The sequence below is a fragment of the Spodoptera frugiperda genome, chromosome 3 (assembly GCF_023101765.2).
Source record: "Spodoptera frugiperda isolate SF20-4 chromosome 3, AGI-APGP_CSIRO_Sfru_2.0, whole genome shotgun sequence".
Lineage (NCBI taxonomy): Eukaryota > Metazoa > Arthropoda > Insecta > Lepidoptera > Noctuidae > Spodoptera > Spodoptera frugiperda.
The window spans coordinates 7,300,577-7,327,822 of NC_064214.1; the positions used below are offsets into that span (position 1 = coordinate 7,300,577).

At 36.6% G+C, this 27,246-nt stretch overlaps 4 protein-coding genes across 4 annotated transcripts in view; 1 reads left to right on the forward strand and 3 right to left on the reverse strand.

Moving 5' to 3' along the window:
• The window catches only part of LOC118274145 (ATP-dependent Clp protease ATP-binding subunit clpX-like, mitochondrial), a 298,109-nt gene that overhangs the window by 234,263 nt on the left and 36,600 nt on the right, over nt 1-27,246 (reverse strand). The gene's annotated exons all lie outside the window — the stretch shown is intronic.
• Nucleotides 18,113-19,616, reverse strand: LOC118273988 (uncharacterized). Its single transcript, XM_035591295.2, has 3 exons — nt 19,423-19,616; nt 18,966-19,348; nt 18,113-18,396 (listed from the first exon to the last, which is right to left on the reverse strand). Exons 1-3 carry the CDS (start codon nt 19,448-19,450, stop codon nt 18,157-18,159), a joined length of 651 nt encoding a protein of 216 aa, XP_035447188.2. The 5' UTR covers nt 19,451-19,616; the 3' UTR covers nt 18,113-18,156.
• LOC118274104 (cytochrome b-c1 complex subunit 2, mitochondrial) lies at nt 19,746-22,818 on the reverse strand. The gene is made up of 8 exons (XM_035591476.2): nt 22,481-22,818; nt 22,074-22,303; nt 21,704-21,992; nt 21,162-21,289; nt 20,790-20,962; nt 20,552-20,671; nt 20,001-20,168; nt 19,746-19,909 (listed from the first exon to the last, which is right to left on the reverse strand). The coding sequence occupies exons 1-8, from the start codon at nt 22,706-22,708 to the stop codon at nt 19,833-19,835; spliced, it is 1,413 nt and encodes a 470-aa protein (XP_035447369.2). The 5' UTR covers nt 22,709-22,818; the 3' UTR covers nt 19,746-19,832.
• On the forward strand, nt 25,454-27,025 carry LOC118274147 (kynureninase). Its single transcript, XM_035591546.2, has one exon. The coding sequence runs from the start codon at nt 25,657-25,659 to the stop codon at nt 26,935-26,937; it is 1,281 nt and encodes a 426-aa protein (XP_035447439.2). The 5' UTR covers nt 25,454-25,656; the 3' UTR covers nt 26,938-27,025.

Genomic DNA, 27,246 nt, shown 5'->3' on the forward strand with positions numbered 1-27,246 from the left:
TTTTGTGTAAATAATAAATAAAAAAAAAAAAAGAAAGTACCGAGGTTTACTGTCGAGACAAGCACTACATTTTCCGGAGCTGCGGACTACCTAACTGGTTTACTCGAAAAGTAAGAGTAGGAACGAAGTGGTTTTTGGTCAGTAAGAGTCTGACACTCCCTCTCGCCTCTCACAAAGCGGGAGAAGTTATTGGATGATTTTCCCTCCTTAAAAAAGGTACTACATTTATATTCTATTCTGAAATCTTTATAGTACCTATCTATCAATCTTTGTAATAAATATCCTGTAACTACGACAGTTTCAGAACGTGACGTTATTTCTAAGTACGTACTTAATAAGTAGGTAGTTGGTAATTTTATTTTATGTAATGACCACTAAATCTATAAGATTAATTGCCTAGTACTTAAGTCTAAATAGAACACTTGAATATATTTCAATATTGCATAGAAACCATAGCTATGTATAACTCGGTAAATAACACAAACACTACTGGTTTTCAATCCTAAATTTTATACATGGACAATCGTTCAAATAACAACTGACTTTGACTGTTGGTGGTTGACGTGGTGGCTGGGCAACTAGCTGCCGTGCAACGTGTCGCTGGTTCGATTTCCACAAATTGTTGTTCAGTTCTGATTGTCATGTGCATGTGAACTTTTATGTTTTTAAACGCAGCCACGACACAGGAGAAAATCCGTGTGGGGCAAAGTTTAAAAAACTAGAGAAATGCATCTTCGTCATAATTATATTTTTTAAATATGACTTAAAGTATTGCCTTAAAATAAAATGTGGGTTATATTGCAACTCATGGACTGGTCCCCATGAATACATGTACATATATTTTTAAATTTATTAAAATACAAACATATGTGAATAAATAAATTTCAACATTTTATGACGTCTAAATAATAAAAAATATTCGTCTGAAACGTGCGACTAACTGCTAAATACTATACAATCTCCGTATAACGTGTAGGATGCAGTAACCACAAACAGTGCTCGCGGCACGACCCGCTGGTCTCGGGTTCTCTACAAATACTTTAACTTTTTCTATGCACAGCGTTTAAAACAATAAAATGTTATAAACTGGATTTTTGTTCGTGAAACTTTAGATTTTCAGCGTGGATATTTTTTATGTGATGTTCCTCTTTGGCCAGTGGGTAGTATCAGCGACTGCCTAAATAGAAGATGTTGGTTCGACTGCCTGATGTCTCAGTAATTTTACAGAAAGTAAGTGATTGATCAACATATATTTTGCGTCTCTATTTACCTCTTTGAGGTATAAGAAGCATAGAAAATCGATGTAAACTAGTACAAGATATACAAGAAGCAATAGACTAAATAGTATCAGAAATGAAGTTAGAAATTGGCTACAAACTAATTTGCAATGCAATAGACCTAGCGAAAACTGGTCGAATGTCTTTATGTTAATAAATTCGTAACACGCATCCTCTTTACAATAAAGAAATAATTAGGTACCAATATCAATTTGCACAAAACAACACACAACACAACACTACTAATATGAAAGCAGATCCTCACGATTAAACAACTGAACTATTTAATAGCGAACAGTAACAAAATTGAATAGAAGACCCGAAGCGATTACAGTTTGTCCCAACACTAGTTCCGAAGGCTTTGTTCACACCTCCGACACTTCGGGATTCGGGATTTTTGTTCAAAGCTCTTGCGACAAGAGTTCTAAGCTCTCTTACGGGAACTATGAAGTCCTCTTTGTTATATAAACTGTGTGGGTGTGGTGTGGGTGTGTGGGCCCATGTGAAGGAGATTTGGAAAAATATAACATCGTGTCTTATTGTTGAGGTTGCGTTGCAATGGATTAGCCATTGGTGTTGTTAGCGTTTTATGGTGTATTCAATTGAGTTGTAGTTTATGGTAATATAAGCCGGTAAACGAGCACACGGATCACCTGATGGTAAGCAATTTTTTATGGTATAAGCCAGTAAATGAGCTGACGAATCACCTGATTTTAAACAATCGCCGCTGGCTATGGATACCCAGGAGGATTGAGTATAAGGAGTAGGGCTGAGCCTCACTCAGTATCACTCTAGCCGAAACATGACACTTCCATGTGACCAAACGTTGAAAAGTCTCTAGACTTGAAAAGTCTCGGTTACCATCAAATAACTCCCGAAATATTGACCAACGAACAAAGAACATCAACAGGTGAAAAAACAACCCAACAAGCCAGGGCTTCACCGAACAAGCAACATTCTGAATAGCGAATCAATGTTGTGAACATGCACCTCACACAATACCTGCCTATCACGTAACCAGTGTACCATGGTCCCGCTTTATATGGTCTTTCCGCTCATTCAGAGGTCAGTTTATACTGGTACTGTATAGCTTGATGTGCCGCCTCATACAAGAGTATCAAGTAAACAGTTTCATAACTCCTGTAACGGTCTGGAACACGCCGGGCTATTCTGAAAGTTCATTCTACTATAATTTTATTATAACTTTCCGGGGACATACTAAATTAATTATTGTGTTATCGGCTTACTCACGTAAAAAAATTCACTAAGATTTACATACGTTCGACACCACTAATCTAGAGTTAAATAATCTCATCGTGGTTTAAGAAGTGATTTAGCGTAATAAATTGTATTATGTTATCGGCTTACTCACGTAATTGTTTGACGAGGAATTCGACTAGTTTCAAACCATGCCAGCTAGCAGCAGCGCGACAATTGCGGCGTCTACCATGGCTTGAAACTAGTCGAATTCCTCGTCAAACAATTACGTGAGTAAGCCGATAACATAATACCTAATTAATTAATTATGCTAAATCACTTGTAAATCCACGATGAGATTATTTAACCAGTGGTGTCGAAAGCAGATCTATTCAAGAGAGAGGAAAAATTACACCACATAGTTAAGTATTCTATTTTAAAAAAAAAAAAAATGTATTTTTTATTGTGTTTTGTACATTTACCGACAGTCAAATGATTAATACTAAAAATTAAAGTTTCATTTTACGAAAATACACTTATTTCGACACTAGCGCCACCAGTTAATCACGAACGCGAATGTGAGTGAAAAATTACACCATGTAGTTAAGTATTGTATTTTTGACATTTTAAGTAAAAAAAGATATTTTTTATTGGATTTATTGAATTGCGATGGGGAGTTGCGAGATGAATTTCCCATTTTCAGAATAGCACGGCTGTCCGGCGCCGGAGCGGCCCCGGGCGACCGGTGACGGCCCGGATTGAACAAATATACCTTCGGAGGAACAATGTTTGACGTGAACGAGGGTTGATGGACGGCCGGCTGGCGACTAAACTCCACTATTAATTATATTTAACACTTCCATAGTGTTTATAGGTGCCTCTTATTCAAGTGGACGCTTTGTAGTTTTAATTTTATCTTAGTAATTAATTTTATAGTCACAAGAAGACCTGAATAGACGAAAATAATGTTTCAAAAAAACTGAGATCAAAGTTCTTTACACATCGTCTATTTTCATTTAGATTCTAGGTAGTCGAGAAATTCCGAGAAAAATATCCTTGAAATGATTACGCTCTGTTTGGTTTGAAACAGTAAGAAAACAGTTACTACAAATATTATTACAGATTGTGATATTTTCACGAAAAAAAACCCAACTTAAAAATCACATGTAACAGACAGAGAAATAGGAGTAAAAACCCATACATAGGTACACACATAATATGAAAATTAAACAATAAATCATTGGTAGGTGTAGGTATGTATCGACCCAGTGGGCACGTAAGGTCGCCAGTAAGAACGGTAATTTATTTTCTGACTGTACATACTGGGGGAATATGAAAATTTCCTCCATGGGGAGTGGAGGCAGACGGGCGGGCTCCGAGCAGGAACCTTTGTTTCCTGAACGTTATCCAGCTAAGCATTCTTTCATTCATAATATCTGAGGTATGGGAGTTTCAAAGATTCGTCTTATGGTATGTTAAGAGTTTAGTACTGTCGTACTCAGAGATATTTAATTATTACTTAAACTATTTCTTAGTAACGATTTTGTTCCGAAATCAATTACTAAGATTCAGGTTAGGAAACCATTAAATGACTCTAAGTACGAAGTATTAGTTGAAGGATTTTTTTTGAAAATTATGTTTCAATTCTTGATTCAAGAATTTGATTCAAGAATCATAGAAGATGCTCCTAAAACGAATGCGTCCTTTGGAAAAATCAGAAGTCTAGCTACATTTTTTATGGAATAGTCCCTATACTTATTTACGCAAACGAGTAGACGGGTTACCTGATAGTAAACAATCGGTGAAGCCCATGGAGACGTGCAACACTAAAGTACCTACTATACAATACTTTATTAAAGGTAATATCTACAATTTTGATGACGTTACCAAAGAAAATTTGGAACAATAATGTAATCGCTATTATCTAACCTCGAACCCGCTGGACCGTTGGACGCCCGTCTGTCCACCCATAACCCCAACTGTTCTGGTTTAATTGGAACACAGTAATTTATCGTGGGATCTCTGTTATCCGATTACGGACCCATCGAGATTGTATTTGAACGAGGGAATTAATTTAACTATGCACATACGGACAGGAACCTGATTGGAGGATCCCGGGTCAAGCTTGCACATCTTATGGTATCGTCTGGACGTCTATTGGCGGAACGGCTAATGCTAACACGTTTTAAGAGTATTGTAATAGGTGTACTGTCTACGTAGATACGTTTCTATAAATCCATACTACAACAGCTATTTTAAGTAGTAATTGGAAACTATGGATTTGACAATGAGTTAGCTTCACTTTTACTAAATAAAACTACAGTTGTTACATATCTAAACTCACGCGTGTTTCCCGTGGGGGTACGCAGAGACAATAGTACGCTAATTGCTACGAATCTCCCTTACCTCTATCGCTTCGTCAACAGTCATCAGTCTTTTTATGCATGCTCGTCGGTTAAAGATACTTTTAATTTGGCTCTTCTTTAATACATCGCCAATCTGGTCAATTCACGTCCGTTTAGAGAGCCTTCTACCGACGGTCCCAATTCTTTATACTTATTTTATAAATCTGTTTTCCTTTCTATGTGTCCCAACCATCGTAACATTAATACAGTTAAATATTTGCGTCACACTTACTAAAATAGTTAGCTACAATTTAGCATTTTCAACGTAAAACCGCACTTATACCAAAATTACCAGCTCATGTTAAAAACCATGTTTTATAAACAGCAACAACTGTAATACGTCAGCTGAAACAGGTAAATAAAACACACAATATTATAATACGAGCAAATGGCAGGTGTATAACAAAACACTGTAATCAAACCCGGGCTCCCAGCGCCGCGTCACTTTTTCGCCGAATTTCTCAACTCACGATAGCAAACTCAAACATGGCAGGTTTAGCAAACAGTTAAGGCCTGGACTCCAAAGGGAAGCGAGACGAAAATATGTATTTTCATTTCAGCTAGGATGTCTGCACTGAATCTGTGTAGTAATTATTTATTTACATATTTATTGTCACTAACATGGATGGAAATAACAGTAATATACAATATACCTTAGGCTAATCTGTATTTATAATTATGGGTAACCATAGCATACGTATTATGAACTGATTACACTGTTCAGTACCCTTAGTACGAATTTGCTTTACGTTTAAAATAAGCGAAACGAGAGCGCGTTCAACGCTCTGATTGGCCGGCTCGAATAAACCAACCAATCAAAGCGCTGAACGCGCATTCGTTTTAGGTTTTTAAAGTACGAGTTTATTTTATGTTTAACGAGATTGAAACATTACCACGTTTAACCCGTTTAACTGGTTAAAATTAAAACACGTACTAAGCCACTAAACCTTAAATTCCTAACCACCAAAAGACCGGCAAAGCATTTGTAACGCCTCTGGTGCTTCAAGTGTCCATAAGCGGCGGTCATAACTTAACATCAGGTGATCCGTAGCTCGTTTATCGTCTTATACCATAAAAAAGCACATCTCTGCTCCCCTATAGTGGAGTCCGACCCTAACTGTTGTGTTTCTCTTTGTGATGACGGAACACTAACGCTGTTAGTTCTCTTCATTTGTTGTTTATACAAGCTTTTTCTCTGGGGTCACTCGCCCAAAATATACGGTACGGTACTTACACCTACGAACCTCAAGTTTGAGGTACTTTGTTTATATGTATGTGTAAGTTCAGGAGTTGGGAAGTCGCTTTTGTTTCTAAGATTATTGCAGCTGTAACATTGTAGGAGTGACGCTAGTTTGTGGTCTTCATGCATACAATGAAATTAATTACAAGTAGATACAAGTTTAAAAAAATTCTAAAATCTCCTTTTTTTACATTTAATGGGTCGACGTTTGGCCGCTATCTCACCTGATGGTAAGTGATGATGTCTGTATAATGTAAGTACGTATAATAATAAATCAGAAAAATAAAATATATAAGTAGTACATGTTTTTTTTATAAGAACCACTTTCTATTTTATTTAAGACTTCAATTTTTCTACAGTAAAATAGGTAATATGCGTAAAACCTTCTTCTAAGTCTGAAAATACTATGCTGAAAACTACATCAATATCAATTTAACCAAACGCGAGATAATCGCGTACAAACATACAGGTCATACTGAAAACCTCCTATTCTTGAAGTGGGTTAAAAATCAACATAGTCTGTCAGCCAAAAACATGTCTCTATGATCCAATAAATCCAGCCTCTTCGTATCAAAGGTTGTATCTAATGGAAAATTTGCATTTTCTCGACCAGAATGGCGTTTGTAGCAAGCTCACCAAACTGCCTTAATAATTTGTGATTGAATCGCTGGCGCACACCCAGCTGGCTGCTCGCTCGATAACGATAACATGAGCGGGTACCACTCACTGTCACAGTTTTGGATCGAGGGGATAAGCTATGGTGGTGGCAGTGGGCTGCAAGACTTCGATTGTGAATAAGATAGGTTGTTGGTCAACAAAAATGTAGAAGAGAGACTGGTTAAGGTTCAGATGTAGAGTTAAGCAAAGGTACATATATCATCATCATACATATAAAACGCATGCAAAGAGTTTGTATGTTAGTTTGAACGCGTTAGTATCTGTAACTACTGATCCGAATTGAGTTATTATTTTTGTGTTGGATAGTCCATTTATTGAAGAAAGTTATAGGCTAACAAAACATTACGCTACGATCAATAGGAGCCGAGAAACCACGTGAAAGTAGCTAGTATTAATTAATATAGTTTTATGGCGACATATGACAAGTGGCAGATGACAGAAGTCGCAAATAGACGATCGACGAGCAAATCAACGGATGACTTCTTAAAATCCTACATCGCATATATGAAGTTTACATACGAATAAACATGGTAAGAAAATCCCAACGAACAATAGTCAGGCAGCCCGCCAGGCACGATCACCTCGCCAGGTCAGAGGATCCTCCTTTTCTTAGGGAACTTTACTCTCTGTTCCTGAAACTTGTAATATCATAGATACATACAAACATAAACTTCACGAACCTTTTAATTTTTCGCCTTCAGAATAAAATCCCGTTGAGCGGCGTCCTTAATTAAATAATTAACATTTTTGTACAGGAGCCGACTTTTACAGAAATATTCCTTTATTAATAACATCTCGTGATAAATAACTGAGAGATATTTTTTGTTTGTATTAAAATTAACTGACTTGGGTTCTGTGATTAAACTTTTTGGATTCTGTAGGTAACACAAACCTACTTAAGTTGTTACCTAACCGCTGTACTCAGAGTTATTTAATGGTTACTTAACCCAGTCCTTAGCAATTGTTATCGTTTAAGGAATAGTTTAAGTAATCATTAAATGTCTCTGAGTGCGGCAGTAAGAGTTGCAATAATATTTTGTGATTATTACTATAAGTAATATTGAGTTAAAAGAAACGCGTGTTCAATACATAATGTTGTTTTTCATATCGCTTTTAGTAAACTTGCAGGAACCTTTAAAGATTTTACAAAATTCTAGACTCAGTGTGCTCATTCACCTATTCATTCATAACCTCACGCCTATCTCCCATGAAAAAAACGCAGGCAAAGACTATGGAACGCCAATTGCTACAATTCTTACATACCTCTTTCGCTTCATCAACAGTCATCAGTCTTTTCATGCATGCTCGTCGGTTAAAAGTACTTTTAATTTAGCCCTTCTTTAATATATCTCCAATCTGGTCGATACTATGCTATTAATCAAAAACTTAAATAATATTGAAATAGGCCATTTCAGTAGATGCACTTACTAGCATTATACAGACGAAGCACTTCAACCCCAGCCTAACTACGAAAATAACAAAATAAAATTAATAAAACTTCGTTTAATTAAAACCTTTTCACGAAATTCGGTTAGGTTATTCACACTAACTCATTCAGTTTTTGACTAGTAAAACATTTTATATATCGCCGAGCAAATAAACGCAATGTTTCATCGCACTAAAGCTATATAAATAAGTTAGCTAAGTATATTAGTTAAGTTGGTTCAGTATTATTTATAAACTATGCGCTACAAAGCTCTATGACAACATTTACACGTTTGCTATTCAGCTGCAGACCAATTATAAAGCGACTTGAGACTTCATTTGACTTTTTTATTCATTTAATACACTAAACGTATCTTACCTAGGTAGGTACATAAGTACGAGATGACTTATAATAAAATTATTTCGGACAGCAAAATAATTTTCTTTAATAACCTCAGAATTTTGAGCCGTCTCTTAGGACACGGTATGTTCATTGTTCGTCTCCTGAAACATGAATACCTAAAGAAATTAAAAATGTAACATCCCGTCAGTGTTTTTATGGAATAGTGAACAAACCGGTACATTGATAATACGATTAAGACCACACATGGAAAATTTTATAATCCTACTTAAGTAAAAAAAATAAGTTTTCGACTTAAGCAATTTTTTGATGGGGAAATCATACAATGTTAGGGAGTATCAGACTCTTACTGACTAAAAACCACCTACTCCTGCTTTTCGAGCCGGAGCCCCGGTAACCCGCTAGGCAGTCCGCAGCTCCGAATCTGCGAATTAAATCGATATGTTTTTATTTCACATCACTCTCTTTACTTCAAAGGGGAATTAACTTAGTTTAAACAGAAATAAAAGTACATAATGGTATTCCGCTACCGTCTGTACCATGGTCCAAGAACAAAGCAGGAAAGCTGAGCTGCCTAGCTAGGTAAATAGTGTTAAACTAATGAATTGGCCGGAACTGGTACATTTTATTACAAGCACCTAGTACGTGGTTCCTGCGAGTGTAGTTAGGTGGCGCCACGTTCGTGATGTTACGTTTTATTCAGTTTCTATTATATTCATTCTAAATGCTATTGTTACAGCCTCTTGGACTTTTATATGAAACTACAGTTTGGAAACTGTATCTTAAGTAGTTTCACTAATCTACTTTTGTTTTGGTATAAGCTGGTAAACGAGCAGACGGATCACTTGATAGTAAGCAATCGCCGCCGCTCATGGACGCCCGAAACCACAGAGCCGTTACAAGTGCGGTGCCGGGTTGGTAGTGTTAAAAATTTGGTTTGGGTATTGGGGGATTAAGGCAGGGGTATACGATAGGAAATGCACAACGAAGCTACATCTCTACGCATTGCCAAAATGTCATCTAAAAGAATACCTCTTTTACAGCGACAGTAAAACATTTTTTCATGTAACTACATTGCACATCGAATTTCCTGTTTCCTTCACGTTTCCAATTTGTTTATTTTTTTCGCTATCTGTCGCACAACAAAAACAGAGCAACCATGGGAATTCAACTTTGATGTTTTCGTAATGAGGGGCTGTGTTTCTGTGAGCGCTCAATAGTTGGCGCCACCAGCGTATAAAGCGTACAAAAGTAATTTTGTTGGTAAATAGTAGTGAAAGATAAGAGATTGAGTACATTTTGAGATTATTTAAAACATTATTAGTAGTATGTGAGAAAATGGCTAAAATAGTTTAGTGTATTTTCTAAGGAATTAACATTAAAAACATCTGAACATAGACCTCCTCCGATTTATTGTTAATTTCACTTTACTCTAATAAAAAGTCGGGCTCGAAAATTGGTTTTATTTATGCAAAAGTTCAAATCAAAATGGTGGAAACTTTCATCAATACTAAACGTCGTTTGTTATATTGTAATACTTTGTTGAAACTAGGTCAATCACTACAGTTTCTGCTACAATTTTCGATAGCTTGCTTGTTGAACCGTCGCGGTCAACTTGGCAAGTTTTCGTGTACCTATAAAACAAGATATTGACTGATTGGCTACTTTGACTAGTCTGACCATTATACCTTCAAATTCTTATCACTAATTAATCTTCGCTAAACTATTCTGGATTCCCTAATTTAGTATTAGGTAGATACTGACATTCTTTATAATAGTTCTTTATAAACTGACTGAGATAGCACGTTTAACATAAACTAAAAGGTTCTTTGTCTAAAAATACAAAAAGCAGTCGTTTTTTTCCACCATCTTGAGTTTGTAACGATTAAACTTACCCAAGGTAACGTATGACGTCACATGTGAAGAAACATCCTTTCCCTAAGCTAACGTTTCAGAAAAACACTAACGAGCAACCACGGCATGAACGCTAAACCTTTCCACTACGAATAACTTCAAAAGAGTTCGAAATTATGAAACGTCATTAAGCTATACCAGAAAAAAAATATAATATAAAAATCCCTTTGAAAGGGCGGAAAAATATATTGAATATTCATGACACTCTAATATACCCCCAGGCAGACTGCGGGTTGAAAAAAAGTTAATTGAATTTCCACAGAATATTTGGAAGTCTTTAGATTTTGAGCGAACGCCTTTATTTCTAAATTGGTCGGGAGGACTGCTGTTTTTGCGAAATGTTATTTTTATTTTCATGTAATATTGGCTGACTGTTGCAGTGCTGTGATTTTGTTTTTGATTTCCTTTTTTTCGTGGTACTTTTCTGTCAAGATTGTGACTAGTTAGCTGGGTAAAGAGCAGAGTACCATCTGATATTCAGTGTCCCCTACTCACGCTGATATGGTCCTTTGTTCCGAAAAAATGTTATAGCTGCCTAAAAAGTATCTTAATTTTCTGGAAGACAAGCATCACCAATTGAAAACAGAACTTGTCTTAAGTTCACTGAGAACTAACTGTTACCAAGAGCACGGTTACTAAAAACAGTTTCATATTACAGTTGATCAATGTTTTACAAAAGAAAAATGGTAAACCATTACCAAAACAATTTATAGCAACAAATCGTATCGCAGACCAATACCTGGTTAATGTTACATGATGATGTACTGGAACCACTCAATAGGACGAATGGAACCAATAAAGTAGATTACTTCTCATCAAAATAAACGTATTAGATTCCAATAAAACAGGGCCGTCGCGACACCGGACTCGGGGGTCGGAATAAAATTAAATTAATGGACACTATCGATACTGGCGACCTCAATGAGCGGGCAGAAGGATCACTCCCTTTTTTTAAAGGGGGAAAATCATCCAATGACTTCTCTCTCCTTGGGCGAGGCGAGACTCATACTGACTAAAAACCACCCCGTTCCTACTCCTACTTTTCGAGCCGGAGCCCCGGTAACCATGTTGGGTAGTCCGCAGCCCGGAGATACACTGTTTTTTTTTTATAGGGGGAAAAACATCCAATGACTTCTCTCTCCTTGGGCGAGGCGAGAGGGAGAGTCAGAATTTTACTGACTAAAATCCACCCTGTTCCTACTCCTGCTTTTCGAGCCGGAGCCTAGGTAAACCCGCTAGGTAGTCCGCAGCTCCGGAGGTTCACTCCCTGCCGTGTGAACAGTGAGATGTCAATAGTGCTTCTTGTACTATCCAGTCCTATCTGTGATTTAGTAGCATTATCTCTAAAATTTGAAAAGGGAGACACTGAAGACGGTTCTTAACTCTGTAACACAACAATTTTAATTTAATACCTATCTTAAATCTTAATTCACAAACTAAAAACGAATTAACCTGAAGATTAATCTCAGCACAAAACAGATTAAATAAGTCTGTTCTGTGATTCTCCGGGACTACTAGCTTATTATTCTGTGCTACTAGTCCGATTTGAAATAATATTTTTATGTTGGATAGTCCATTTATCAAGGAAGGTTATAAGCTATAAAACATCACGCTATGATCAAAGGAAGCTGTGCAGGGCGGATGAAACCGCACAGAAGTAGCTAAAAGATTATATAGAGGTGCCGTTGTAACCACAATAACAAATTTCAAAACACCGAAATCTCTCACTCATCAAACACAAAGAAGTAAATCTGAAAACCCCCTAATTACCCATTAACCTTCTGTTTTCTCCTCTGAATAGTGACATCTGCGAGTACAGCGACAGAGGAAAGTGGAATTATTCAATTTCCGTAGAAAGCAAACCAAAATCCAATTGGCACAGGTTTAAATCGGTTTTAGTTGAATCAGACGTCGCCGGCGGGCAGCGGCAGGCAGCGGCAGACTGCCACTAATATTATATTTGGTTTAGTTTTACATGCGATGACAGAAAAATATCGAGTGCTATTGCTTAGTTTAGGTTTTGATTTAAGATTCATCGGCTCATTAAAGACCATTTTGAAAGAGTTTCAGTCCTCTCTTTTTGTTGTTGTTCGGTCTTATTTAACATACATACATGACATACACACATAACCTCACGCCATTCTGCCATGGGGGTAGAGGGCTACGATTCTTACACAGCTCTTTCGCTTCATCATCAGTCATCAGTCTTTTCATGCATGCTCGTCGGTTAAAGGTACTTTTAATTTAGCCCTTTTTTTTGAAATACCTATCGATTATTTAACCAGATTTTGCTTATGAAGATGAAGCATACGTTTTATTAGTGATTTAATTTGACAACATCTAGAATTTACCATTCAAATTATTATTACACCGAAGTTATCCTTAATATCTGTACATAAGGACCAAGTTTATTTGTTTCAATAACTATTTACGTGAAACTTTTAATGGGAACAACTCATTTAGCTGTCGAACTTTGTATAAGTAGATAATAATACTTCGTGTTATAAATCCTTAGTAGTGTGTGGGATGATTGTAGTAAGTAATTGCGTAGGTGTATAATACAGGGACGGAATTAGGTTGTGTGGGGGCCCCGAAAAGGCAAGTGGGCCCATCAATTTTGTAAATCAATGGACCCACTTAATCAACAATGTAGTAGTTTTTAAGTACTTAGATACTGTCATCATTTCAGAAGATACGTAAAGAAACATTCGTAATAGCTGCTCAATACTTTCAAAACATTTAGAACGGTCATCTTTATAACTAAATACTTATATTGCGGAGCCCTAGAGAAATCCTTCTCTGGTTTCTAGATACCTAAGCAATGTAGTACGACACGTGTAGTTATTTTTTGTCAAAAATAATGACACTGGGCTTCGGAGGGATGTAGCGATGGTAGCTATTGTTGTTTTTACGGAGTAGAGAGGTTGTATTTATAAATCCTTGACATTTAGGAAGTTACCTAATGTAGAGGCACTCGGCTCATCCCACTAGGTGTGTGAATGAACTCTGTGTAATGTTATTTTACGAGAAGTTGTCAGGCTTTCTTTCTATCTAAATTATTTGTATAGTAAATGTCTTATAAGTGTTATACCTATAAACGGTCCCCCTAGATACAGGCAAACTACAACTAAAATGGGCGAAACAAATATCTCTTTAATAATAATATGTACCTAAAACAATGTAATTACTTGAAGGCATTCCTTTTAATATTATTAAGGTTATCTCTCAAAAGCACACCACCAAAAATTTCTAAGTAGATTACTTAGGAGTTTTTACATTTTATAAAAACTGTTATGAACGATAACATCAAAAATTCAAACAGAAATCTACACAAAGCATTTTCTAGCACTACGCAAAATAAACATGAAACTATTTTCGATAAATTTTTAAGATATTTCTCGCAAACCCTCGATGGCAAGCGTAAAATTTAATTATCAACTAGAATTTCGTTTATTGAACGATAAAAACTGAAACCGCTATAAATATTGAGAATTGCATTCATTTCGCACGCCATTGCCGGAGGATAGAACTTCGATAATATCTTTATTGCTTGGAGAGAGCAATGTATTTTGATATTTCTGTTATGTACCACATACTTTGTCTAGGTATTTGCTTAATTGGCGCGAGAGCTTAGCACAGGGATTTCGACTAAACTCTAGGTATGCGTAAACAATTCTTAGCTGTCTTGTTGTTAAATTGGCGGACATAAGTAAAACTGCCTAGCGAGAGCTGTTAAATTCGATTCTGAGATAAAATATCTTAAATAGTTACCGTCCATTACTTATATACCTATCTTCAATTAGGTACGATCCCAACTGAATACTATACTACATCTGCCAATCCTATTTTTGTTGCTATCGGGAAATACGAAGTAACATTTTTTAATAATTAAAATGGCACATTAAACATTTCAGCCACTTCAGCTAACCGCCCACGGTTTCAACCTTGTTGCTTCTTTATTCTATAACGGGATGAGTTCTCAGAAAGCACTTAACTAGGCACAATTTTATTAGGTACCTATCCAAATTTATGTACTTGTTATAATTTAGCAGAACTTAAGCCCGGGACTCAGACGTTAATGAATATAGTTATTTATGCTAAAATATTAAAGTCTTTCGTGAAGACCGGCTCGTACCGCGGCTACGAATAATAAATTTCCCTCTGATAATAATGTCTCTGAAAATCTGCGTTTTAAGAAGTTGAGTACATTTTGTCCGGTTTGAAAATCATAATAAGAGAAAATAATTTATTTATTAGGATTAAAAAAATAAATCCAAAAAATGCTTTGGTTGCCGAATGAGACGATTTTAAAGATTTTGAGTAAAAAGTCTCTATAATGTTTCAGTCAACAAGACCATCGCAGAGTACAAGCCAGCTGTTAATAAATACTTAGCTTAATCTCGAAATAGGAGACGTTCATTTATTGATTTCTTAATCCTTATGAGAATAGAGCGTAAAATAAAATGCCAAAAGCACTAAAACTCCAGCATATAATCCCCATTAAAAAGCAGACCAGAAAAGGAATAAGATTCAAAGATTAATATTCATAAGTAATAGCGTAATAAACATTCTTATATCCGAGGAGTGTCGTAAAAAACGTTAGAATCGAATTGCGAGCGTTCGTGTGTAAGTTGTGGGTTGGCGGGTCGGCGGGTTGGCGGGCTGGTGGTCGCCGGGTCGCTGCGGGTGGTCGCGGGTCGCCCTCGCCAGGAAATTGGACGCCAACGCGAACTATCGCGGATTTCATCGAGATGTATCGAATAAAAACAAAATGAATGGCCCCGGGCGGAGCAGTGTTGATAAATGGGAGTTTAAATTGTAGGTATTTTAATGCTCGAGCCTGTAAATACAGTTTGAAATAGGGATTTTATACGAAATTGGGAGATTGATTAATCGCTTTTGGCTAGGAGGCTATTTGTTTGTCAATGAGTGTGAGCTGCTTGTTACTGAGAAAATAATGAGTTGACCTATTTTAAATTGCCAATCTGGGGCTTGGGTCTAGTTTAATAGTGCTTTGTAACTTAGGGTAGCTTTCATAGTTGTAACTGACAGATGAGGGTCAATTTCCGGGTCTAACAAAGAAGAAAGTTTGCTAAATTCTCTCAATCATCGACATCAATCATCAACAAAATCAGCACATCACAAACAACAATCTTATGACCAACGAGACAAATTAAAACGACATTTTAAATTACTCCAACAAACCAAAACAAGAAACGCTAGCACCCGAATCTGGGGAAAATCCCCCAAACTTAAATTATCGATTGTACTTAGATTCGTAAAGACGGCATCGTTGGCTGGTTGTCAAAGGGCTCCGTGAAGCGTGCGCTGTAGATAAACGCAGCTTTGAACTCCTTTCACTTCCAACCATCTGCCGCATAATGAGACTGTCCGATTGTCTAGTCTCTTGATATTTCTATATTTTAGGTAAGTACTCGTACTTTGATGGTTCGAGCACTTGGAATTTCGTGTAATTGGAGTGTCAACACCTGGTATGGCCTTTCAAATCAAAGAAATCATTAGATATTTGAATTAAAAAGCCTGTTTGGATTTATTAAAAATTCTTGGAAAGCAAATGTCTACCTATATTTAGAATAATTGCTGCTCAGTGTCACGTTACATTATTTTTTCGAGGATTGCAGGTTTATCAAACTTACTAATGAGTGGGCCCCTGGGCCCCGACGGCCAATAATCTTGGGCCCCATGCCTCACTTCGAAGGCTACGAAGGAAAAATATGTCCATAAACAAACTTGAAAGATACCTACTTTTGAATATATTAGGTACTTTCAGAAAATGCTAAGTGAAAATAGGGTTGATGACGGGGTATGAAAATTAAAAATCTATTTAGTCCGTCAGTTACGTAATTTAAAAAATTTTAGACATGATTTTTTTTTATTTTGTCGTATAAGATAACAATACTTAGATAGAACGAACTAAAGTTTAGGAGTGGGAGCAAATACGTAATTTCTACGTATAAAAAGTACCTACCTAGAAGTGACGTTACGCGATATTTCATATCGATATATCATCGAATGTATTTGTTTCCGTAAGAAAATAAAAAATGAAGTGTCTAATACCTACCTATTTTAAAATAATCTATAAGGCGGGCATTAAAATAAATCATCTACCCTATTATCACTAACTAGGTAATTATAATTTTCACATTAAGTAATGTAGAGTTACGCATACCTACGAAAAATATGGAAACAAAGCCACCGACTTGAAATACAAGGGTGTCATTAATCCATGTCAATGAAACTCCGAATTTGTAATTAAGTCCGTTAAAATGGAAAAAAATAAAGCGTTTGACAGGGAAGCGACCTAAATATTGAAGGTCGGGCCACGAGACCAGCGGAGCGGAGCGATGTAAACATGTATCTACCTACTTATCGATGTTTTTAAAACCATTCCGTATTCTGTCTGTGTTCCTTCCTGGACAGGGATTTACCATCCCATGAGATCTCATGGCTAACCATATTCTCGATCCATTTTAAACCAGTTTGATCAATAAATAACATTTAAATATCTCTATCTATAAATAGGTAAAGTAAGTAACTACGTAAGTAAGATTTTTATGCTTTCGCAATTCAGAGCTAAGAAGGTACCATACCTACCATGCTATTGTTTTAGACACGACGACAAAAGCCTACAAGACAATAAAACACTATAAGTAATATAACTTCACGCCTGTCTCAGCAGAGACAATGGACCGCCAATTGCTACGAATGTTACATAACTCTTTCGCTTCATCAACAGTCATGCTATAAGTATATTATAAGTATTATTTAGATATATATTTCCAAAATTGACCGCTGTAACAGGAACTCCACCCCATCTAATGTTATTTTGATTTGCTCTGATGAATACGCGCAAAATATACATTTTTTTCGTTAAACTAAGTCCAATAATAAATCACAAAGAAACGCCTACTTAGGAAAGAAATATCGTTCGTCGTTTGTTTCAAATAATCCGTATTTTGGGGAGCGATTGCGTCATAGGTCGCTAGAGTACCAATACCTACCTATACATACCTACCTACCTGTTACACGACTATTGATCCAAAGATAGGATTTACATTCAACGGTCTAAAGATAAACTGAATCCAAGATCTCATGTAGAACAAGCATAATTTACACTTATCAGACTTTAAAAAGACAGCCAAAATCAGCACACCTACCGAGGTACCTATTAATCAAACAATCACACCTAACTTTTATATGTACCTAACTATAAAGTTTTATCGTAATTAAGATTGCACACATCTTTTTAAGGGTGTCTTTAACGTTAGTTAAATAGCTAGGTAAGTTTAACGGCCAGTTCACGACTTTGTGAACAATGTATGAAGTAGTATGCAAAGAGTCTGCCGATCACAGCGACAGCGTTTCTAGAGACACTACAGCAACGAGCTGTGCAGCGCACAGTACGGAGCAGCAAGAAACCGAGCGACAGCGGCAGCCAATTACCCAGTTGTGGCACCAACAGTGCAGTCATTGTCAGATTGTTTCCCCAATATCCTAGAAATCCTAGAAAAGACCTATGCCTAATTCTTAAAGAAGTCTATCAGTGTGACAGTAATCTACTAAGCATCTACAAAGTAAATAACAAAACTCCCAGTAAATAAAACTACTTTAATATTACATTAATATTGAACAAACTAATCAAGCCTTATACACATCAGTGTGCTTATAGTTAATCTTCTTGTCGATGCCCAGCAGTTGTCGTATGATGAACTCCGGCAAACGTTTGTGTTTCCAGCGAGTTGGGAGCGGAGTGTGGTTGGCTTTCTGGATCTTGTCAGCGACATACTGCTCAGCTTGGAACTCATTGGCCTCCTTCACCATCGCCAGTAGAGAGTTCTGGAATCTCTTCTCTTTGGCTTGACGACGATGCTGCTTTACCTGTAATTTGTTTAAAAATAAATGAGTTTCTAAAGTTTGTGTGAATTTTCTGTACTGTTTTTAACACTGTGTTTAATTAATACTTTTGCATGTAATATAGCACAAGGCGGACTTAATATATTTGTGTTTATCTGCATATGTACTAACAATAGTTTTATAAGGATTTTATATGTTACTAACAATATATGGGCTTTTGTCTGAAATAATTTATTCTATTTTATTTTATTCTATTCTATTCTATTCTCTCCCGGTTTACCTTACGGTGGTACAAAGACAGGGCATCATAGTTGCATAACTGTAATATACTTCTATATCTTGGTGTAAGAATGAGTAACAAGTTTTTTATTGTTAGTATTCTGTTTACTTATTTAGAGAAATATTGTTGTAATATTCCAATAGCAATAGCAATTGGTTAACCGGTGGTAGGCCAGGAACGTAGATCTATGCAAGACACAATGTTTTTTTTTATTGTGTCTCATAGCAGTCAAGAAGTTAAATACAAAACTGAAATTGGTAAATAACAATAAAACATAACAGAACTATATGTTAACATTATGTGAGACACTAACCCTAGCCCAGGTGTAGCGCATCTTCTTCCACAGCTTCCTCCTCTGATGTTTCTTCATCTTCTTCCTCCGAATGACAATCAGCCTCGCAGCTTGAATCTCATCCTGCTGGATAGCTGGCAGACCAATCTCATCCTTCCTCCACTGTTTGTCCAGCAGTGGGAGAATGGACCGAGGGTTCACAATAGGTATGTAAGGTATCGGGTCCTGTTTTATCCCATTAGATCTACGCCTATCAATTATTTCGACACCAACACTCCGTGGTGCAAATGACAGGACGTTTTGTTTACAAACCAAGTCATTCTTAACTTTTACGACATTAGGAACAATGGGCTTGCATTCAGAAATTGTCTTCAATGCCGTGTTGAGGTTTAGGAGACGGAATTCTGTAATAAAATGAGTAAAATGGTTTACAAACAGAATTAGAGTAAAATATAACCTCAAAACGTTTTGTACATACGTTTGATGGTGTTGTGAAGGGAGTTCATCTTGATACCTTCTTTCCCTTTTTTCGTATTTTACATAATTTTTGTCGGAATAATTATGCTTTATGTTTTATTTTATTTTATTAAATATAAATAAGCTAAATAATACCTATTATACAATTTTAGGTTACAATTTACAATTTGACGTTGACATTGACAAATCTAGCTCATGACAGTGACAGGTAGTTTTGATAGAACGTGATCTGTGTTGTCAAGAATAAAGCCAAATTAAACTCGAGGCTTTTAGTTTAAATTTCTTTCGAGAAAAATATAAATAATAAGCAATAACGTTTTGTTCCACGATATCATTTTGACGACTGATATCATTTATTTAAAAATAAAAAATATATCTTCTAAAAGTAAAAACAAAATTGTATGATATTATTCAACATGCACAAATAAGCTCCCTGTCGTGAGGTACCCGTCCAATATCACCAACAACAGCAAGAGCCATATCTCGATCTGCAAATATTAATTAGTACATGACAATGTATACCAAAATAACTTCACTGTCATGTCATCAGTTGCAGCCAAAAAGGCAACTGGTACTTACATTTCTTAGACAAATCTATTGCAGTGCTTGATACATCTTCATTACTGATTCCATCAATCATAGCCATGGACTCTAACGCGGTGTCCATTCTATTACCGCTGGCTAGCTGCAGCGCTAGTCCCTCAGCCACCCTCACACAGTCGTCGTCATGGATTGCTAAACTGACTTCTGAATGAGACAAGTAAGAAGATTCGTGTTATGATTGAACATTACAAAATATAACGAGTTTCGCTTGGTGCCCAAAACCTTGGAATATCCATGAACTGGTCTAGCTCAAAGCGTGATCGTATGTTGATCACGCTTTGGGCTACACAGCAACCTAATTAAGAAGTTGGATAAATCTATTATATAAAAATAAGTCGGGTTTTCCTTCCTGACGCTATAACTCCAGAATGCACGAACCGATTTCCACGGTTTTGCATTCGTTGGAAAGGTCTCGGGCTCCGTGAGGTTTATAGCAAAGAAAATTCAGGAAAAATCAAGGAAAAAGCAGGAAAACAGGGAAAATCATTGGTGGCGAAACGGAGTTCGCCGAGTTTGCTAGTACTTACTAAGTCTCTTTTTACCAATTTCTATTTGTTTATAGCTGAGACATCCGACATTACTCAAAAATTCTGCGGCTGCTTTTGTTACATTCCATGCCGTTGGGGCACGAGTCCTTGCCACTATACCTGAAAAATAATAAAAAACATGACTATAAGTAAACCACTGTTTGAAGATATTTTTATAAGACATGAATACAATTATTATCTTTTATGACTTTGAAGTAAGTCAATCGTGCAATCTCACCGAATACTCCAGTCTCATAATACGATAAGTTGAATGCTCTGAATGAGGTATAGACATCATTTCCCGCCATGAGTCCGAGGGGAAGTTCTGGAGTGCGATCTAAAACGTGGGACCCGTCCTGCATGTTACCTGTCCCACAAGCGTGTGCTACTATCGAGTGCTTCAGTAGAGAACTGATCAAAAATAAAATAATTATACATTAAGAGTTGCAAATTGCAAAGTAACAATAAAAATTATGACAGGCGTTTTAAAGGAATAAAACATTTTTATTGAATGAAGGAATTAGTTGAGTTTGATTAAATTTTACTTTAGAATTATTTAATTTGAGATTTTGCTTTTACATTGGTATAAGTACTGTTGGTAAACACTTACGTTAAGTCTTTAGTGCCACAGCCGGGCACAACCACACATATCCAGGTGTCGCTGCAGGCGCCCAGGTCGTATAACTCAAAGCCTCGTCTCGGGAATGATGGCTCGATACATCTTGGGTTTGGCTTTATCTATAATATTTTATTTCACAATGAGTAACAATCTACTCTAAAAGATGAATTATAAAAAATACTAGTTTTCTACTCGCAGCTTCGTACAAAAATGTCGCATTAATTTATACAGACTTAACCTACAGGTATTACAAACAGACGCGAAAGGGGAATCATTAGCGATTTAATTCTATTTATTGATGGACGATGGACAAAAAATTTAAAACGTTTTCGAGGACATTGACAACAATAGAAAATAGGTAAGTACATTGTGTCTCGCGTGGATCTGCGTTCCGGTACAACAGGTCAGGGACGAGAAGCTGCTCATTATAAGACTACATAATATAGGTATCTACATTTTTAACTATGTACCTAACTACCTAATTAGGTACAACAACTACTTTTTCTACGATACTAATTAAAATAAAAACTTGCTCGTCTGGGCTCGATCGCTTCAGCCATTTTTATAGTCTCTTCAAATGGGACACCGACACTAGCCACTGAACAATGGTCGGACTTGTAGTTCCAATCGGCATAGTTGTCGAGGATTTCTCCTGTCATACCGTTTATCCTCGATGGTTCGCAGTAAATAGAGTTGTTGAGAGGTCCTCCCCAACAAGCCTTTTGGGCCAAGTCCAACACACGTTTCTCTGGATGAATGCGATGTAAATCGTCTCTGATCATTGGTTTTAAGTCTTCCATCTCCCATTCTTTGAAACAGCATCTGATAAAGTTTACGATGTAATGAAAAACAAACGGAACAAACTAAAGGAAAGAAATTATTGACTGCAGACTTATTTCTTACCTAATGACCGTATCCAGCAGGAAACATTTCATTTCTGAGAAAGTAGTGACTGGACAGCGCAATGTGTATGCTATGGATTGTCTGTCACTAGAACAGGTAATTGAAGCACCATACTGGGACATGAAGCGCATTTTCATGAAACCAGAGAAAGCACAGCTGGAAGCACTAGATGCGGCACGCAGAAAGTGGTTGGCGCCTAGGAATTCATCCACTTCATATCGGGAACCAGCCTGCACGGTAAGTATTGTGATTAGTTGGTAGCTACCTAGCTATACAAACTCGATAAATAGGTACCTGCAGCCATAATTTAAAAAGGTACCTTTTGGTAAAACACTGCATACAACCTACCTAGTGATTTTAAAATCAAACTTTATTAATATACCTATGACAACATCGTATTTTCCCACCTGATACATGATTGTGCAAGCACCAATCTGACCTCCAAGAGGTTTGGCTACTGCCACTTTCATCCCATTAAGCAGTATCGTACGCTGCACGTCCACGGGACCATAAGCAGGCTTGGGCCAGCAAGTTCGAGTTATATTACAGTCGGCAGCTGATACCCTTCGTATAGAAATCTTAGAAAGTTTATCAACGATCATCACTTGAAGTTGCGGAAAATTACGTTTGTACATTTTTGATTTTATTATTTCTTGTAAACAAGCTGTCAGTCTGATATTTTATACTTGAAAGCGAAATGAAAGAATGTAGTGATCTCTGGTTCACTTCCAAAGAAAGTTTATAATTTTCCATAGGTAATAATAATCGACCATAGTTAGGTATACCTTTTTTTGGATAATCATCCAATGACTTCTCCCGCCTTGGGTGAGGCGGGTGGAGTGTCAGACTCTTACTGACTAAAAACCACCCTGTTCCTTCTGGGCCCTGCTTTGAGCCGGAGCATAGTTAGGTATACCTAGGTCCTTAAATAAAAGAAAAAAAAATCGACCATAGATTTGTAATCTCTTACTTTTGGCGCGAATATTCAAAATTCATGGAAAGTTGGTACCTGTGGTTGGTACGGTACGCATGCAATTCAAACTCAAACTCAAAATATTTATTTGCACGTTAAGGTAGTATTACAGGTCTTAATTTAAATATATTCTAATATGGGTTATGTTATGTATACCTACCTGCTTACAAACTTGTCTTGAAGTTAGATATTTTAGTTTCCCCGATCAACGGTGACGATAACATTGACGTAACGTTAGATCAACGTGTGATACGTATCTAATGCAACGTGACTCGCTGAAAATTACAGAAATTCATATAAAATTCAATACTCACGCCCACAGATTATCTTTAGACATTAATTTCTTATCTTATTTTAATTAAATCAATCGAGGTGATTGATCTTTCCGTTGGTACCTAAAATAATGGCGATATCTACTTATGTTCTTGTTTATCAAACGATACGTAGCTACGTTTCAATTAAGCCTGATATTTATTAAGTTTATGATATAGATTAGCTTGACAAGGTCGAGGTGCTGGTTGTCAACAAGTTTGTGTCCAGGTTACAGGGTGTACCGTACGTTGCGAATTTGTGAACTTGAAGATTGGAGGTTTTCTCACATTTAGATTTTGTTTAATCTTTCGTTTGTTACTTATCTCAGAGCACGTAGATTCGTACTTACATACACATAACATCACGCCGTATATTCCCCAAGGGTTAGGAAGAGGTGCATCACACTTAAAATACTTACTCGTCAATGGGAAAATCCGTTGTTCCCCAATCATATAACGAAGACTATGGAATAGGTCCTAGCTATTTTTTACCAATCAGGGAATCAAACCCTATAACCCATAATCGATTGCTGCTCCATTAACAAGGCAGTTAGGACACTGCATAAACAATACCCCTGTATTTTATAGTAGAGTAACTGCCCTTCTGTCGAAATAAAAAGCAAAACAGGTTGTTCAAGTTGTATATAGATATAATAACCTACCTTAATACAATACTAGTTCCCTGAGTATGCTAATCTCATTCACTCTTGACTCAACTGGGCGGGTTCTTAAGCCTATTATGTCATCGTACACGAGCCTATAAGATATCATAAAGATAAGTAATTATTAGACATTCATTGAGTTTCACCTAGGTCTTTAATTAGAAACATTTGTTTAGCAGCCAATGTTAACTACACTTGTGTGGGTAGGTACATATAATAAATACATAGAGGAAATACAAATACACATACAGCACACAGGAAACATAATTATACATAGGAAATCTAAACCTAGGATCTGTCTGTCTTAAACTTGAGTTCCTACCTATCCATACAATGTAAAGTAGTTTATTATCACTTTAACTGTATAACATATTGGCTTAAGCTGTAAAATTATGCATGTTTTATTTAGTAATAAATAAATTCAGCTATTGTTTAAACGTTCAATGTCTTTCGCAAGTTGTCCTAAGATACCAAACTTTATCAACCTAGCCTGAGGTTATGACAATAGGCTCAAATGTTCCCTAATCTAATGTACCTAGTACTAATTTTCCCACGTTGAACTGAAATCCCAGCTCAATGTAAGGAAACAGTGATTTTCGGCAGTTCCAGTATCAACCTATCACTTTTATGATATAATCCGGACTTGTTATTGTTATCGAAGATAACTTTGTATTTTATAAGCGTACTCGGGTGACAATCATTTACGGAATGTAAGGGATTTTTTATACCTATTTATTACATGTTCGCAGCCTCAGATGGCGGCAAATACATTTTTTTATGGTATAAGCCAGTAAACGAGCCCACGAGCCATTGACACCAGAAACACCAGAGGCGTTATAAGGTGCGTTGCCGGCCGGTCGAAGGTTAAGAATTTAAGGGTTGTTGGGGAATAGGGGATTGGGAAGATGGGCCTCCGGTAACCTCACTGACACAACGAAAAAACGCAGCGTTGTTCACAACATGCCTCATAACCACTTTATTACATTTGTTCATGAATCATATTGTAAAGATTTTTAACACACACAAATAAAAATATTCCTTCTTGATAATTTAGTACTCATGAATCCATTTTACTGTATTTAGTAATCTCTAAACTTTCCAATATACTATGAGTACTAGTTATGATAAAGGAAATCCCCTATTTAATTAAATAATTAATTAATGGCATTAGTCTTTGACATACCTAAGTTAATTATTTCCATAAAAAGGGATAAAACACATAACAAACGATGATAAAATATTCAGTTTAAGCAAGAAATATCATATAATGAAGAATAATTTGAAATTGTCTTTCACTAAAATGTTGGTCACCCTATCCGCGAACATTGCTCCTTAAATATTCGCATAACTACAGGATTATTATACCTTCCGTTGACTCAGTGATAGCTTATCGATAGTACTTACAAAACAATAAAAGGTTTCGAGTATTTAAATACCTTCTAGTATTTCCCACATAGCATTACACATTGGTTAATTACGTGGGCTTGACCCTTAAAAGTAAATAATTTGATTGACATATTTCAATAAGTAGAAGATTCAGCGAGTAGACGGTTGTGTATTCGAATTCGAGTGAGGATCATAAAGGCAAAGCCTGTATTCACATCAAGAAAATATTTCCCAAGTCAAAGCAAGTTACAATGGACCTGCCATACCAAGATGATGCTGAATACCCAAAATCATTGGACAACAATGACCCCATGGGACACTTCAGACAGCGATTTTTCCTCAAGAAAGACAGCATTTACATGTGCGGTAACTCCTTGGGTCTGGCCACAAAGGACGCCGAAGAATGTGTCTTAGAAGTCATGGAAAAATGGAAAGAGGAAGGTATCAAAATATGGACAGTCGACGACAACAAATATTATTTGTATTCTAAATACTTAGCGAAACTCATGGCTCCCATAGTCGGAGCTGATCCTGATGAAATCTCAATCTTTGGAGGAACTACAATCAACATACATCAAGGAATAAGTACGTTTTACAAACCTACAAAGGACAAATACAAGATATTGGTGGACGACATCAACTTCCCTACAGACCGGTATGCAGTAGACAGCCAAGTAAGATTGCAAGGTTACGATCCTAAAGATGCAGTTAAGGTTGTGAAAAGTAAAGGAAAGTTCATGGACGAAGATGACATTATAAACGCCATGACAGAGGATGTGGCGCTGATCTTCCTGCCTACTGTGTACTATAGAAGCGCTCAGGTACTAGACATGGTCAAAATAACTAAAGCAGCTAAAGAAAGAGGTATTCTTATTGGATGGGATCTTTGTCACGGTGTTGGAGCTGTAGAGATCAATTTGAAGGAAATAGACGCTGACTTTGCAATCTGGTGCACTTATAAATATTTGAACGGAGGCCCTGGATCTTCTGCAGCCATATACGTCAACAGGAGACATTTTAAAAGGTTACCAGGTCTAGCTGGATGGTATGGAAACAAGCCTGAAACACAGTTCCTATTGAGACAGGAGTTTGATCACCAACAAGATGCGAACGGATGGCAGATTGGAACACCTAACGTGTTATCAATGGCGTCTTTGGAAGGAGCTTTGAAGGTGATCAATGAAGCAGGAGTATCGAATATGAGGAAGAAGTCTTTACACATAACGGGTTACTTGATGTACCTTATTGAGAAGAAACTATCAGATTACGGGTTCACTATTGGCAATTTGCGGGAGGACAACAAGAGAGGCGGTCATGTGTGCTTGGAACATGATGAGGGTTACAGAATCAGTATTGCAATGAAGAAAAGAGGTATTGTTCCGGACTTTAGGGACCCCAACGTGATCCGTGTGACACCAACCGCTTTGTACACGAGTTACGAAGAAGTATATAGAGTAGTCGATATTCTGTTAGATATTGTTAAAACTGAGAGCTACAAAGAGATTGATAAGAATAGGAACTATGTAGTATAAGTTTAAATTAAGTAAATATTTCTCATTTTAAGTACTCGAACGAAATGTGTGTTCCTGTAAGATACCGATCTATTTATGTCAAGTATATCTTTATATATATAATTCTTCTGTGCGTGTGTATGTCACTGAACTTCTCTTAAACGACGGGACCGATTTTGATGAATTTTTTTGTGTGTGTTCAAGGGGATCTGAGAATGGTTTAGATTCACAATTTTGTCCGCTGGACAATGTTTTTTATTTAATTTTTAATTTATTAGTAGTTGTTGATTTTGGAATGTTTTACATTGGATCCGACAGACGGCGCTACCA

Coding starts and splice junctions, on each gene's coding strand:
- LOC118273988 (XM_035591295.2), bottom strand. CDS start 19,450: ATGAACTCCCTTCACAACACCATCAAAC. Junction 19,349..19,422: donor CCTTCACAACACCATCAAAC/GTATGTACAAAA, acceptor ATTTTATTACAG/AATTCCGTCTCCTAAACCTC. Junction 18,397..18,965: donor TGCGCTACACCTGGGCTAGG/GTTAGTGTCTCA, acceptor AACAAATTACAG/GTAAAGCAGCATCGTCGTCA.
- LOC118274104 (XM_035591476.2), bottom strand. CDS start 22,708: ATGTACAAACGTAATTTTCCGCAACTTCAAGTGATGATCGTTGATAAA. Junction 21,290..21,703: donor AAGCGATCGAGCCCAGACGA/GCAAGTTTTTAT, acceptor AAAATATTATAG/ATAAAGCCAAACCCAAGATG. Junction 20,963..21,161: donor TGTGGCACTAAAGACTTAAC/GTAAGTGTTTAC, acceptor ATTTTTGATCAG/TTCTCTACTGAAGCACTCGA.
- LOC118274147 (XM_035591546.2), top strand. CDS start 25,657: ATGGACCTGCCATACCAAGATGATGCTGAATACCCAAAATCATTGGAC.